This window comes from Brassica oleracea, chromosome C6 (genome assembly GCF_000695525.1).
Source record: "Brassica oleracea var. oleracea cultivar TO1000 chromosome C6, BOL, whole genome shotgun sequence".
Lineage (NCBI taxonomy): Eukaryota > Viridiplantae > Streptophyta > Magnoliopsida > Brassicales > Brassicaceae > Brassica > Brassica oleracea.
The window spans coordinates 26,094,252-26,107,977 of record NC_027753.1 but is presented as its reverse complement, the minus strand read 5'-3'; the positions used below and the strand labels follow the sequence as shown (position 1 = coordinate 26,107,977).

At 37.5% G+C, this 13,726-nt stretch overlaps 2 protein-coding genes and 1 long non-coding RNA gene across 3 annotated transcripts; 1 reads left to right on the top strand and 2 right to left on the bottom strand.

The window, feature by feature from the left end:
* Positions 1 to 2,119: 2,119 nt before the first annotated feature.
* LOC106297122 lies at positions 2,120 to 4,159 on the bottom strand. Its single transcript, XR_001261416.1, has 2 exons — positions 3,473 to 4,159; positions 2,120 to 3,217 (listed from the first exon to the last, which is right to left on the bottom strand). It is a non-coding gene; the product is annotated as an uncharacterized LOC106297122 (long non-coding RNA).
* Positions 4,160 to 8,130: 3,971 nt separating this feature from the next.
* On the top strand, positions 8,131 to 8,618 carry LOC106297849 (uncharacterized mitochondrial protein AtMg00810-like). The gene is made up of 2 exons (XM_013734005.1): positions 8,131 to 8,541; positions 8,610 to 8,618. The coding sequence occupies exons 1-2, from the start codon at positions 8,131 to 8,133 to the stop codon at positions 8,616 to 8,618; spliced, it is 420 nt and encodes a 139-aa protein (XP_013589459.1).
* Positions 8,619 to 9,390: 772 nt separating this feature from the next.
* LOC106299229 (target of Myb protein 1-like) lies at positions 9,391 to 11,585 on the bottom strand. Its single transcript, XM_013735351.1, has 11 exons — positions 11,540 to 11,585; positions 11,437 to 11,453; positions 11,200 to 11,353; positions 11,005 to 11,083; positions 10,823 to 10,921; positions 10,617 to 10,730; positions 10,404 to 10,540; positions 10,236 to 10,317; positions 10,057 to 10,142; positions 9,796 to 9,984; positions 9,391 to 9,700 (listed from the first exon to the last, which is right to left on the bottom strand). Exons 3-11 carry the CDS (start codon positions 11,307 to 11,309, stop codon positions 9,574 to 9,576), a joined length of 1,023 nt encoding a protein of 340 aa, XP_013590805.1. The 5' UTR covers positions 11,310 to 11,353; positions 11,437 to 11,453; positions 11,540 to 11,585; the 3' UTR covers positions 9,391 to 9,573.
* Between the last annotated feature and the right edge of the window lie 2,141 nt (positions 11,586 to 13,726).

Genomic DNA, 13,726 nt, shown 5'->3' with positions numbered 1-13,726 from the left:
CCGGATTCGTGGTTTCCGGATATCCGGGTTTCGGATATCCGTCTCGATATTCTATTATCCGCGGATATCCGGATCCGGATCCGGATCCGTCAAAATAATTAAAAATAATTTTTTTTAACAAAAAATACTAATTTTTTAATATAATATATAAATTAAATATTTATAAATATATTTATATATGTTTATAATATTGTAAAAACTAAAATATAATATTATAAGATTAATTCATGTATAAATATTAATATATCAAATATAAATATTAATAAAATTTAAAAATTTAATGTATTTCAAAAATACGGATCCGGATCCGGATATCCGGACCTAAAAATTAAGATATCCGGATCCGGATTCGGTTTGCACGGATCCAAGATTTACTATCCGGATTCGGATCCGGGCACCCCGGATATCCTATTTTCGGAGCGGATCCGGAGCGGATCTCGGATCGAATCCGGATCTCGGATAATAAGTCTCAGGCCTAATTTTAAGCCGTGTGTTAATTTTAACAAAAAAATATTTACTTATTTACATTGAGTAATTTTGACAAGGAAAATACCCCTCATTGGGAAGTGATAGTCGGCTTGATCTTTTGAAGGCGCAAACGATATAATAAATTTTATGCCAACTAAATAAATTTTATGCCAAACTAAAGAAGTTCGACAAGTCATAGGCGATCAATAGAATTTCACGTTGGATAACACTAATTCTGGTCTCTCAGACAGTGACTTACTACATATGGCAGCAACAAACAACATGATCCACAACCATACTCTGGTCCCGCTAATGGCTGTGTTCAGAGAAATTAATAGTAGACACCATTCATGCTATGATGGACAGGAAGAATATCAAATCCCTCACGTCTCTATGGTTAGTCTGATCCTTCAACTGTGACGCTCAGCATCTGTTTTCACTCGAGGATCATCTACTATCTAGTCTTCTTGCATTCGACTGACACTCCGTTTTTTTAGTTTTTTTTTGCCAGAGTTTCTTGATGCTTAGATAAACTACTTTGTAACCGAAAGATCAAAATACTTTGTAGCAAATCTCAATCACCAATGATATTAAGATTCTTAGCAAGAAAAAAAAACACAGATATATGGGCTTGATTAAATTTTATAATTTGATCATATTTAGAGAATCTAGTCTCATGTTTACAAATAGAAGTAACGGTTTAGTTTTTGAAACTGAGAAAAAAAACTTTTTGGAGTAAGAATCGATGACTCTCCACTATGTTATATTCACGTACGAATAAAATTTACATGTTTTATTATAAAGAAACTAATTGTAACAAAAATACTCAGAAAATTTGATGACGTTAACAAATATATACGAACTAGTGACGAGTTATGGTCGCATAATTACTAACAATATGTAAGACGGAACTTTTCGTCACTAGTTTGTCATCATTTGTGACATTCTTTTGTTACTTTTTATTATGTCAGAATATTATGACTAAATAGTTACTATTTTGTAACATAATAGTTTTGTCACAAATTTGTCAGTAAATCGTCATAATATTGTGACAAATTATTTTGACACAAAAATTGGTCGCAATATCAACATTTTCTTGAAGTATAAGTTTTCAACATTATAAACCATCAATTTATAAACCGTTAACGTATGTCACCATCCGTCGCGGTTTTTTAGACAGAGGGTAACATATGTTAACGAAATTAAAGTTGAGGATTTATTTCACATGATCTTAGTTGATGATTTTTTTTTACGATTCATCTTTAGTTGAGGGATTTAATTATTAAAAATCCTTTAAATAATTGAATGAAACTAGACATAACATTGGTCAAAATTCTTCTCAAAATCTAAAAATTTTAAACATTTAAAAATAACTAAAATAGATCAGACACATAAATCAAATATATATATATACAAAACTTAAAAATGAACAAATAATCCCGCGATTTAAAAACGCGGATCAAAATCTAGTGGAATATTAAAGCTATAGACATTCAGATTGACGATATATATACATATGTGATTATCTCCTTAGTATATGGTTATATGAACTTGTTTTGCAATGGGTTCAGACAACCCAGATAATTAGTCCAACTAAACGCGTATATATATATATGAACACGGTTTTTCAGACACGAAGAGAAGGATCAAGACTTAGAAAGTGTTTCCCTCTGACCTGAATTAATATCTATCTTTGAGAGTCTATTTCTCCAATTACTTGTTATACACGTTTTAGATAATTGACAATATTCAAGAAGACAAAAAACAAAAGATATTGGAAGTTTGCTTGTTTCAACTTCTTCAGCCAAAAGGATATGTTAGTTGATTTCTTCGATTTCAAAAGCGGATACAGATGGAGGACCCTACGTACACGTTTTGACCCGAAGCTCTGCAGCTACTTGTCTCTCATCTCCGTTCACTCCGGTGCACCTCATCGCCAACAGAGCTACTAGATAGATCACTCCGTGATTCTTTGCATTCATCACCCTCGGATCCGTAAGAACTTCGCTTAAGCGATGATTTTGTGCATGTGGCCAGTTAAAGCACAACGCCTTTTCTCCTGACACCAGTTCCATGCACCACGCCGAAGCTGTAGAGACACTCCACGCTCCAAAATCAGATAACATTTCATCCAAGAGAGTGTTGTCAAGCTTGACATCACGGGAGGTATGATAAGAGTTTGGGCATCTCTGCAGCAATCTTCAACCTTTCCGACCAAGATGTTAAAAAGAGTCCCACCAGACACAAACTCATAAACCAAGAGGTGAACTTGTGTTTCTTTAAAGCAACTTCAAAGCCTCACCACGTTTGGAAGGTTGATTTGAACCACTTGTTTGCAGTTCTCAACTCGAGAGCTTTTACTGGCAACTTCAACACTGTCTGATAGTATCTCTTCTTCGTCTATGATTCCTTGGTCTCCTGCACCAAGGACTCTGGTCTCGTTATAGCCTTTAGTCGCATTCTTGATCTCTTTCTCACTGAAGATCTTGGCAGATGCATTCGATGATTGTGCACCAGAGTCTAGAGGTCTTTGTACTAAGAATATTCCACCGTTCTCTGGTTTCCAGAGCTTGAGTTTTAGCTTCAAATGAGTTTTCGTTCTTGTGGGAAGCACCAAACCTGTAAGAACTTACCAAGAATGATTGTCTTCCACTCTGTTACTTTTTCTTGCACCGGAAAGATCCAATGACGTTCTTACAGGTTTATGCTTCACACAAGAACGAAAACTCACTTTTGTACTCATCGATGTCTAGTAAGAACAGAAAAATAGAGGAATTAGAGGAGTCTTGCTAAAAAAGAAGGTTAAGGTTTTTTAAAATTGACATAGAACTTGATCTCAAATTCTAGCTTAGTACTCCTAATTAAGTCTCATTTATTATTATTGAAAATTCAAAATCGTGGAAAATAAACGGGACCCTTGGGACCATCTTCAACCCCATGATGACTCTGAGTACAAGATTTTCGGGATCAAGAAAGTCGCAAACGAAAATATAGGAGAATATACCCCTTTGCAGCCGTATTGAAGGTAGATTTTCCCTTCAAACCCCTTTAGATATTTGCAGGAATACCCGGATTCACCAGTAGCAGGCAGTAGTAGTATTGATGCAATTATATACAAGTGCGCATGCATGGGGAGTTACTGAAGGAGTTTCATTACAAGACAGATGTATGATGAGTTTATTAAACTAGAAATAGATAGCTCATGATAGAGCTTTATTATGAAAAATACAAGAAAGCAAAGAAGCTGTAGATTTCCTTCAAGAGATTCAAGAGTTATTGATTATAAATATGAGAAGGAGAGACTGCTAAAACGCAGCCAAACTTAGTCTCATCATTCACATTACATAGAATTTTATAAGAGATCACTCTTGTAAGAAATCCTAATACATAGGCTAACGGGATTGGATATAATAGTTACTAGAACCCATCACTTTTGTACTGCCGTATGGTCTTTGTGCTTCTTACAGTTTAAGTAAAACAAAATAAGTTGAGATTTTTGGAAGATAAGTTTAATTAATTTGAACTGTCTTTAAATCAGTGTTAACTAGTTTCTTAAAGGATAAAGATTTACTATATTTGTATAGGTAAGGAAAAAAAAAACTGTGATATTATGAAAAACTTAGACAATAAATGATAAGACTGACTATGAAACTAGAGATAATTATTAAAACAATGGGTGAAAACAACAACGGGTGATGGCCTGGGGTAGATCATCGACACAACATGTTCAATTCGTACCAAAGAGATAGTTATTAAGAGTATGGGTGAGAAGTAGTTGAGATGGTGGTGGGTGGTAGATCATTGACACAGCATGTCAAAGAGAACAATCCTCAAGAAGTAAATGAATATTTCCCACGAAACCAAATGATGCATAATGTTGATTTTCGATCATTTCATCATCGATAGAGAACGAGGGTAAGAGTATGATCTTAAAGACTATTTACTAATGATTTTATTTTGCAGAATAACTGTAACACATTGCAAACGTATCAATAGCAATTTGATAAAAATAAATGTTTTAATTTTTAATTACTAATTTAAGATATATCATCATCTAAACTAATAACAGATGTCACAATTGATTCGATGAATTATGATTATCATATGTGATATGTATTAGCCATACTCAGCCCATTACCTTAACTCATGACAAGCCCACTGAAGTTAAGGTTGAAGCCCATAAGCAAAACACGACAAAACTCAGGCTGTTTTCTTCTTCTGGTCTCACGCCGTAGACGCTCAACGTACAAGACGACAGCATGAGCAAGGCATGACCGCAACGGTCTCATTTCCAGCTCATCAAATCATCACCTCCAACAGATTCAATTGTTTTGACTCGTGTATTAGGGCTTACTAAGCTTTGTATAAATAGGTGATGATGTTGTAGCGTTGTCTTAAGTTGAAAGCTATAAAACGTATTCAATAAAGCTTTTCTCCTTCAGTGTTCTTGTGTTTCTCATGGTATCAGAGCTCAGCAAGTAAATCCTGAGCCATGGCCGAAGCACCAAATCCGTTTTCTACTCCGTCTTTAAGTATCTCTCAATGCGTGACATTGAAGCTTTTTTCCACAAACTACCTCCTATGGAAAACACAGTTCGAGTCTTTTCTCTCCAGTCAGTCTCTTCTCGGGTTCATTAATGGATCTGCTCCTCGTCCTCCTCCGACTGTTGCAAAGCGAGATGGTGATGTCGTGACTGAAGAAGCAAATCCTGATTTCGTCAAATGGGTTCGTCGAGATCAACTTGTCATGGCTTGGTTGTTTGGTTCTCTGTCTGAAGAAGCACTGCGTTCTGTTTATGGGCTCAACTCGGCTCAAGATGTCTGGTTCTGTTTGGGAAAGACGTACAACCGCATCTCTGCTACTCGCAAACTTGATCTCCAAAGAAAGCTGCAAGGTATGTCAAAGAAAGACAAATCTATGACTGAATACCTTAATGATGTTAAGGGAGTTTGCGGCCAGCTTGATTCTATTGGTTGTCATGTCTCTACTCAAGAAATGATTTATGCTGCTTTGAATGGTTTGGGCCGTGAGTATGAGTCAATATACACTGTCATAGAGCACTCTATGGACTAAGTGTTGGATGCAAGCTTTGAGGATTCAGTTTTCAAGCTTGTTAACTTCGATGACAAGCTTAAAGCTCAAAGTGAAGCTGCACCTACTCCTCATCTTGCTTTCCAAACTGGTCGTGGCTACACTACCAGAAGGAGTGGTTATTACAGTAACAGAGGAAACAGAGGTCGTGGTTCTGGCTCATACTGTGGTTGTGGTTTTCACCAGCAGTTCTCCAGCGCCACTTCAGGCTCAAGACCCACCTGTCAGATCTGTAATCGTGTGGGTCACACTGCTGCTCACTGCTACAATCGCTTTGATCAAGCTTTCCAAACTCCCGACAACCTTCACAATGCGTTATCTGCCATGAAACTGTCTGATCAATCTCAGTACACGGGTCAAGAATGGTATCCAGACTCGGGGGCGTCTTTATCACAAATGACGGTTCTCAGTTGCAGTCTGCTCAACCATATCTTGGCAATGATCAGGTCATAGTAGGAAATGGTGACTATCTGCCAATCACTCACATTGGTTCTATTCCTCTGCGCACACCAAAAGGTATACTTCCTTTAGCTGATGTCTTAGTTTGTCCAGCCATTACCAAGTCCTTACTGTCTGTTTCTAAACTCACATCAGACTACCCATGTGAATTTATGTTTGATGATAAATGTTTATTGGTTAAGGACAAGGTGACAAAGCAGGTGATAACCCAAGGTCGACGGCATAAAGATCTCTATGTTCTGAAGGATATCCGGTTTCAGGCTTTCTATTCATCAAGACAACAAGCTGCTTGTGAGAAGATTTGGCACCAGAGGTTAGGTCATGTTCATGCGGATATTCTTCGCCTTTTATCCAGCACTAAGTCTATCCTTTTAAATAAGTCAAGTGTTCAGTCTGTTTGTGATGCTTGTCATTTTGAGAAAAGTTGTAAACTTCCCTTTCTTACATTTGAGTTTATATCTTCTCGTCCTTTGGAACGCATACAATGTGACTTGTGGGATCCTAGCCCAGTGATTTCTAATCAAGGTTTCAAGTTCTATGTTATATTCATTGATCATCACACACGGTTCACTTGGTTCTACCGTTTAAGGACAAAATCTGATTTCTACTCTGTGTTTGTGCGGTTTAAACAACTTGTGGAGAATCAATTTGAGTGTCGCATACAACAGTTTCAGTTTGATGGTGGAGGGGAGTTTATCAGTAAGGAGCTTCTCACACTTTTGACTCAAGCCGGGATTCAACAGAGAATCTCTTGTCCTCATACCCCTCAGCAAAACGGCTTGTCTGAGCGCAAACATAGACACTTGACTGAGCTAGGCCTTACTATGATGTTTCATGCGCGTGTTCCACATCAGCTTTGGGTCGAAGCCTTCTTTACTGTAGTGTTCTTGATCAATATGTTGCCATCCACTGCTCTTACTGACAACGAGAGTCCGTTTCAGTTGTTGCATAACTCTGCTCTAGTGTATACAGCTTTAAGAGTTTTTGGCTGCAAGTGCTTTCCTTCTTTGCGACCCTACATGCAGAATAAGCTCGATCCCAAGTCTCTGGCATGCATTTTCCTCGGTTACAATGAGAAGTACAAGGGCTATCGTTGCTTCTATCCCCCTACAGGAAGGGTTTTCATCAGTCGCCATGTCTTATTCGATGAAAACTCCTTCCCTTTTGAAAACTTATACAGCAAGTTTCACACAGATACAAACTCCAATCTTCTCAAAGCCTGGAGAGATGCCCATCTTGCTCCTTAAGTTGTCTCTTCTGATCAGGATTCTCCTAATGAAGAAGAGCTTCCTCTAGCTCCAGTGCCGATTGTCACCACACCAGCCGCTCCAGAGGTGGTTTCTCCTCCTGCATCTCCTGTTATGTTTTATCATCAACACTCTGATGATGAGGATCCACGACCAGGAGCTCCAATTGCCGAACGACCTCCTCTTCATCATATGACTACACGAGCTCGCGCGGGCATCATCAAACCAAACCCACGCTATGCATTAATCACAATGAAAGATGAGTTCACATAACCGAAGTCACTCAAAGCTGCATTACAACATCCTGGTTGGAACAAAGCAATGGGCGTGGAGATGGATAGCATGTCAGAAACAGAAACCTTTGAGCTTGTTCCCCCGTCTGATGATCAGAATCCTTTGAGTTGTGGCTGGGTGCATAAAGTCAAAAGAAATGCTGATGGTTCTGTTCTAAAACTGAAGTCGAGACTTGTTGTCAGAGGCAATGAACAGGAAGAGGGGCTTGATTATATAGAGATATTCAGTCCAGTGGTTCGATCAGCAACTATTCGAACGGTTCTTCATGTAGCTGTAACAAAGAAGTGGTCATTAAAGCAGCTTGATGTGCAAAACGCATTTTTGCACGGTGACTTGAAGGAACATGTGTTTATGAAACAACCTCCTGGATTCGAGGACCTTGAGAAACCTGACTATGTTTAGCGTCTGAAGAAGGCCATCTACGGTCTGAAACAGGCTCCACGTGCTTGGTTTGATAAGTTCAGCTCCTTCCTTCTAGACTTTGGTTTTCAATGCAGTTTCCTTGATCATTCTCTGTTCATTTATCACCATGATTCTGATGTCATCTACTTGCTGCTCTATGTTGATGACATGATCATTACCGGAAACAATGATGTTCTTCTTGACAAGCTCATTGATCAGTTGAATAGAGTGTTTCGTATGAAGGATTTGGGATCTGTTCATTATTTTCTTGGTGTTCAAGTTCATCATCATGAAGACGGCTTGTGCCTTAACCAAGGAAAGTATGCCACTGATCTTCTCATCACCGCTGGAATGCAAGATTGTGCCCCTATGATCACTCTGTTGCCTCTCAAGCTTGATAAGGTCCCTGGCCAAGATCAACCATTCTCTGATCCCTCATACTTCCGGAGCTTAGCTGGTAAGCTTCAATACCTTACTCTCACCAGACCAGACCTGCAGTTTGTTGTTAACTTCAACTGTCAGAAGATGCACATGCCTAGTCAATCCGATTTCGCTCTGCTCAAATGCATTCTTCGCTATGTCAAAGGCACTCTTGCAATGGGAATCGGGATAAAAGCAAACACTGACTCCACTCTCATCTGTTACAGCGACAGTGATTGGGCAGAGTGCAAGGAAACAAGACGGTCTACTGGTGGATTGTGTACTCTTCTCGACTCTAATGTCATCTCGTGGTCTGCCAAAAGGCATGATACAGTCTCCAAGTCTTCGACTGAGGCTGAATACCGTACGATGTCTGCTGCGGCTTCTGAAATTGTCTGGCTTCAGAATCTTCTTCGTGTCATGGGTCTTCAAACAACAGAGAACTCCTCTTCTGCTGTGTGACAACCTCTCCGCCGTGTGTCTTGCAGCAAACCTGATGTTTCACAAACGCGCCAAACACTTTGATGTTGACTTTCACTACGTCAGGGAGCGGGTTGCACTGAAGGCTCTTGAGGTGAAACACATCCCAGCTTCTCTGCAACTGGCTGATGTTTTTACTAAACCTCTCGGTCATGATGCCTTCCTCAAGCTACGCACCAAACTTGGTGTCTCTTTTCATCCGACCCCAAGTTTGAGGGGGTGCATTAGCCATACTCAGCCTATTACCTTAACTCATGACAAGCCCACTGAAGTTAAGGTTGAAGCCCATAAGCAAGATACGACAAAACTTAGTAAGGCATGACCGCAACGGTCTCATTTCCAGCTCATCAAATCATCACCTCCAACAGATTCAATTGTCTTGACTCGTGTATTAGGGCTTTCGTGTATTAGGGCTTACTAAGCTTTGTATAAATAGGTGATGATGTTGTAGCGTTGTCTTAAGTTGAAAGCAATAAAACGTATTCAGTAAAGCTTTTCTCCTTCAGTGTTCTTGTGTTTCTCAATATGTTCATGTTGAAGATAAGCAACCACTATGTAGAATAATAAAAATAAATTAAAATTGACACTCAAAATAAGAACTTGTATGTGAAGTGAAAAGGTGAAAAATGAGGTATAATAAAGGCTTACAAAATAAAGACACAATAATTTAATCTAAAGCAGAAGATGAAGCAGCAGGAGGACGAGGACGCTTTACTCCTTGTAAGGAGCCTTGAGTTTATTGACATCATCCACCATGCTTGAATCAGTCTCATGTACTGGTCTCCCTGTAGGTGGTGGTGGTGGAGGAGGAAGCATCGAGGTCAACTCTCTATTAGACCTTGTAGAGAGTAAATTTATTCGCAAAGTTAAAAGATCGTTTTTCAAATTAATGTCAAGAGATCATCTCTCTCCAAATAGGAACACTACTCTTACCTGTGAGAAAGCTGAAAGTAATCATCTGATTCGTCACTGCCATCATCATGATTGCTGTTGACTAGCTGAACTGGAGGAGTTGTCATGCTGCCTCTATTTGAAGTAACAGAGCCCATATCATCGTGATGCTGAAGAACACATTGCAAATTATCGTTCAATGCCAGTCCCTGGCACATAAGCTCCTCGTCTCTGGAGAAAAGAAAACGAAAACTGTTTACTAAAACCCATCATCACAGCAGGGAATGAAGCAAGAAAACTCACGTTGTAGTGTTCACAAGAGTCATTACACGTCTTTGATAAGTACGACACTGCTCCACTAAATCAACTATGAGTTCTTCTTTCAAACCCTAATAACATCCAGAAGATACAAACACTTAATCTTCAATACTTGAAACACAAGAGTCAGTTCCTTGTAAGGAACAGTACAACCAAATCCTTACCTCGGGATTACCGGGATCAAGTGCTCCAAGCATGTCCATCAAAACATCAACTAATCCCTCGGCACTTTGAATCTCTTCCATGCTTTTAACGAAAAAACATAAATAAACAACATTTCACCCTTACAAAACCCAACAGATACAGAACATGGTCTACTTAGAAGAGAATACCTGAGGCTAGAAACATCATCTCCTAAGAGCAACGCTTGAATAGCAACATCTTCATCTGATAGAACGGGCTGAGTCTGAGGTGGAGTAAACAACGGTGGACTACTTTGCGTTCGAGGTGGAAACTCAATTCCAGCAGACTGAACCATTAACTTGTCAAAAAAACTTATTGCTAAATAAAATTGTCATAACCCATGAAATAAAAAGATAACATACCCTTAGTTCATTATATGCATTGTAGTATTGTGAGTATTGACCACCACGTCCACCAAAAGCTTCTTGCCATATGTCTAGCAAATTTAGAATTTTTTCCCGCACATTTAGGCCAGGCTGCATTATTATAGTTGGAAACTTACAACCCAGGCTACCAGAGATATTAGAGGCAGGTTAACTATAGCACAGGAAACAAAAAAAAAAAACACCTTTTCCTTCACTATGTTGACCATGTCAATCAAAAGTTCACAGTCAACGATTAGCTTGGCCACGTTCTCACCACAATTCTTACTTAAAGACTCCAACGCCTGCGCAACGCGTCATCCAAATTAAAAATGAGGTCAACACATAGATGAACCCAAAACAAATAATTCAATCCAAGAATACCTACATGAAGTGCAAGAATCTGGACTTTAGGGTTTTCACTTCCTAACTGCTTCTTCAGCACCATCACTGCTTCTTTTGCTTGACTAAAGGCATTGAACAAAGTCAAAACTATTACACTTCAATGAGCAAAGCCAAAACTGAAACTATTTCAATTTTGCTTGACAATCGTGACTAGTAAGAGACTATATATTTTTTTAACCTAGGATCCATGTTGATAATATCACAGAGTTCAATGTTACTATCCCAGTCTGGACCAGTCAGCATATCATCTGTAGCCCTTTCTGCCCATGTTCCCGCATCATTTGCCATCTTAGAATCTCTTATATCAATCAAATCCCAAATTTCCGAAATTCCTATGAAGACACCATGATGTCTTTAGTACACAGCTATAACTAACAAGAAAATTTAAAGCTGAACAAACAAAGAACTCTTATACCTTGTTCAGGCCTAAACCTAAGGAAGAACAAGAAACAAGGAAAGATTTGTAAGTTTCGGGATTCGTAAAGAGATGAAACAATTTGAAGGGGGCTTTCCGACACGGTAAGTGTATTTCTGATCGTATCACGTCTAGAGTCAACTCCAACTTTTATTCTTCTCTAGATGCACAAACAGTTGCAAACTTGTGTTTTGGGTTTTCTCTAGCTTTTGATACCTAAAACATTAAGGCAAAGTCACCGTCTGCTTTTTATTGGTCATTTTTATAAATTAAAATTAAAAACTTGGGGAGCAATTAACAATCTTTCGAATCATTCAAGATTAAGAATCGGTCCACACACGGCAAAAATACCCGTAAAACCGATCACAAAACGTTATCTCGTTGACTTGTCTTCCTAGGAGTCCATATTAAAGCGTGTTTCCTAACTGCAATAAAATAACTAAATGAAAACGCGTTTGTAAGACGACTTCATCTAGCTATGACCGTTCGGATACCCGATAGAGCTTTCAGGGTTTTCCAGTTCAGTATTCTAGGCTCCATTACGGTTTTGTATATGTTTGGGTTTGGATTCCGTTAATAATACTTTGAGTTTAGCTATATTTTATAATTCTATATAAGATATATTTAGGTTTCAAACTTATCCCGTACTTTAGTTTTAAGTAATTAAAAATAATAAATTATATATTTTAAATATTTATTTAGGTTTCTTTTTTTTAACGCTAATTTATTATGATATTACAATTATGATATGAGAAAGATTACATAGACGATTCGACAACCGACAATACTGCCGTCCTATGAAGATCCACGTCAGACCAGATTTATTTGCACCATGTTAAAGATCTCTTGTAAGTCTTTCTTCCGTAGTCTGCATAATTGTTTAATAAATCGCTTTCTCCGGAACTTGCAACCTGCATTTCCTGTAATCTGCAAGAAATATTTATTTAGGTTTCAGATACTAATTTGAATTTTAGAACCAAAATTTTTCATATTTATTGGGAGATCTAGAATATCGACCCAAATCCACTGGTCGATATATTAAAATAGGATACTAATCATTATCTATATATATTATTCCATATTAGTTTAGGAAATAAGGTTAAAACATTCACTATCTAAACTAGAAATATTGTATAAGAGTCTAACAATATCATTCTTCAGATTCATCCTCTCAATAATTTGTCATGGGAACAAAACTAAAATCTTCACAGCTATTCTTAAAATCTTGTTGTTCTAGCAAATCGTAGCCCAACAATTCTATTAACATTTTATTTGTTTCTCGATTTGAAGCAAGGGAAATTGTTCAACAATTCAAGCATTCATTCATCATCCACTTTCGCATGGCTATTAGCTCACGAAAGAAATTCAGATTTCTTGACGGCAGCCTATCTAAACCGGCAGCCAATTCACCCTACCATGAAGATTAGACATCAAACAATCATCTCATTATAGAATGGATAAAATTAAACAAACAATCAAACCAAAAATCATCAATCTTCCGCAACATGAATAACCGTCGTTGTTTCTTAAACCAATGGTGCTTTCTCTTCAAGTTATTACTTCAGTTATTGCGCTTCATCAAGCCGTACCACTACCTAATACTCCCTCCGTTTCATTTTAATTGTCGTTTTAGAATCGGACACACAGATTAAGAAAACATATAATTTTGCATATTTTCAAAATAAAAATATCATTATCAATACATGTAACCACATTTCAGTTAATGAAAAAAATATATTAAAATGTAAAGTCAATAAATTTTACATTAAAATTATAAAATAACACTTATTTTTAAAATGAAATTTTTACTTTACAACGACAAATAAACTAGAAGGAACTTCGTCAAGTTGCAAATTCTACTTCGACTCAGAGCTTTTATGATGTCCACGATTAGTGCATAAGCTCTCAATTCAATGTGCATAAGAACATACAATTGGATGTTACAAATCCCCAGGATTTGATTCTCCTACTTGATTTACTTCTACTACTATATTTCAAAAATTGTCTAACGCATGAACTTGAAAGAGACTATTGGGAGATCTAAAAGATTGACCTAAACCCAATGGTCAATAATAAGATATACATCAATATATTAGATTATCTATATATATTATTCCATATTTATTTAAAATATTATGTTAAATCATTTACTATATAAATGAGACATATTGTAACTTATTTCTTATGAGAGTCTTAACAATATAATTCTTCCGATTTATACCCTCAATAATTTGTCAATGTTCGTATTTTTGGGCAACATGTTCGGATTCAGATATATTGTATACAACTC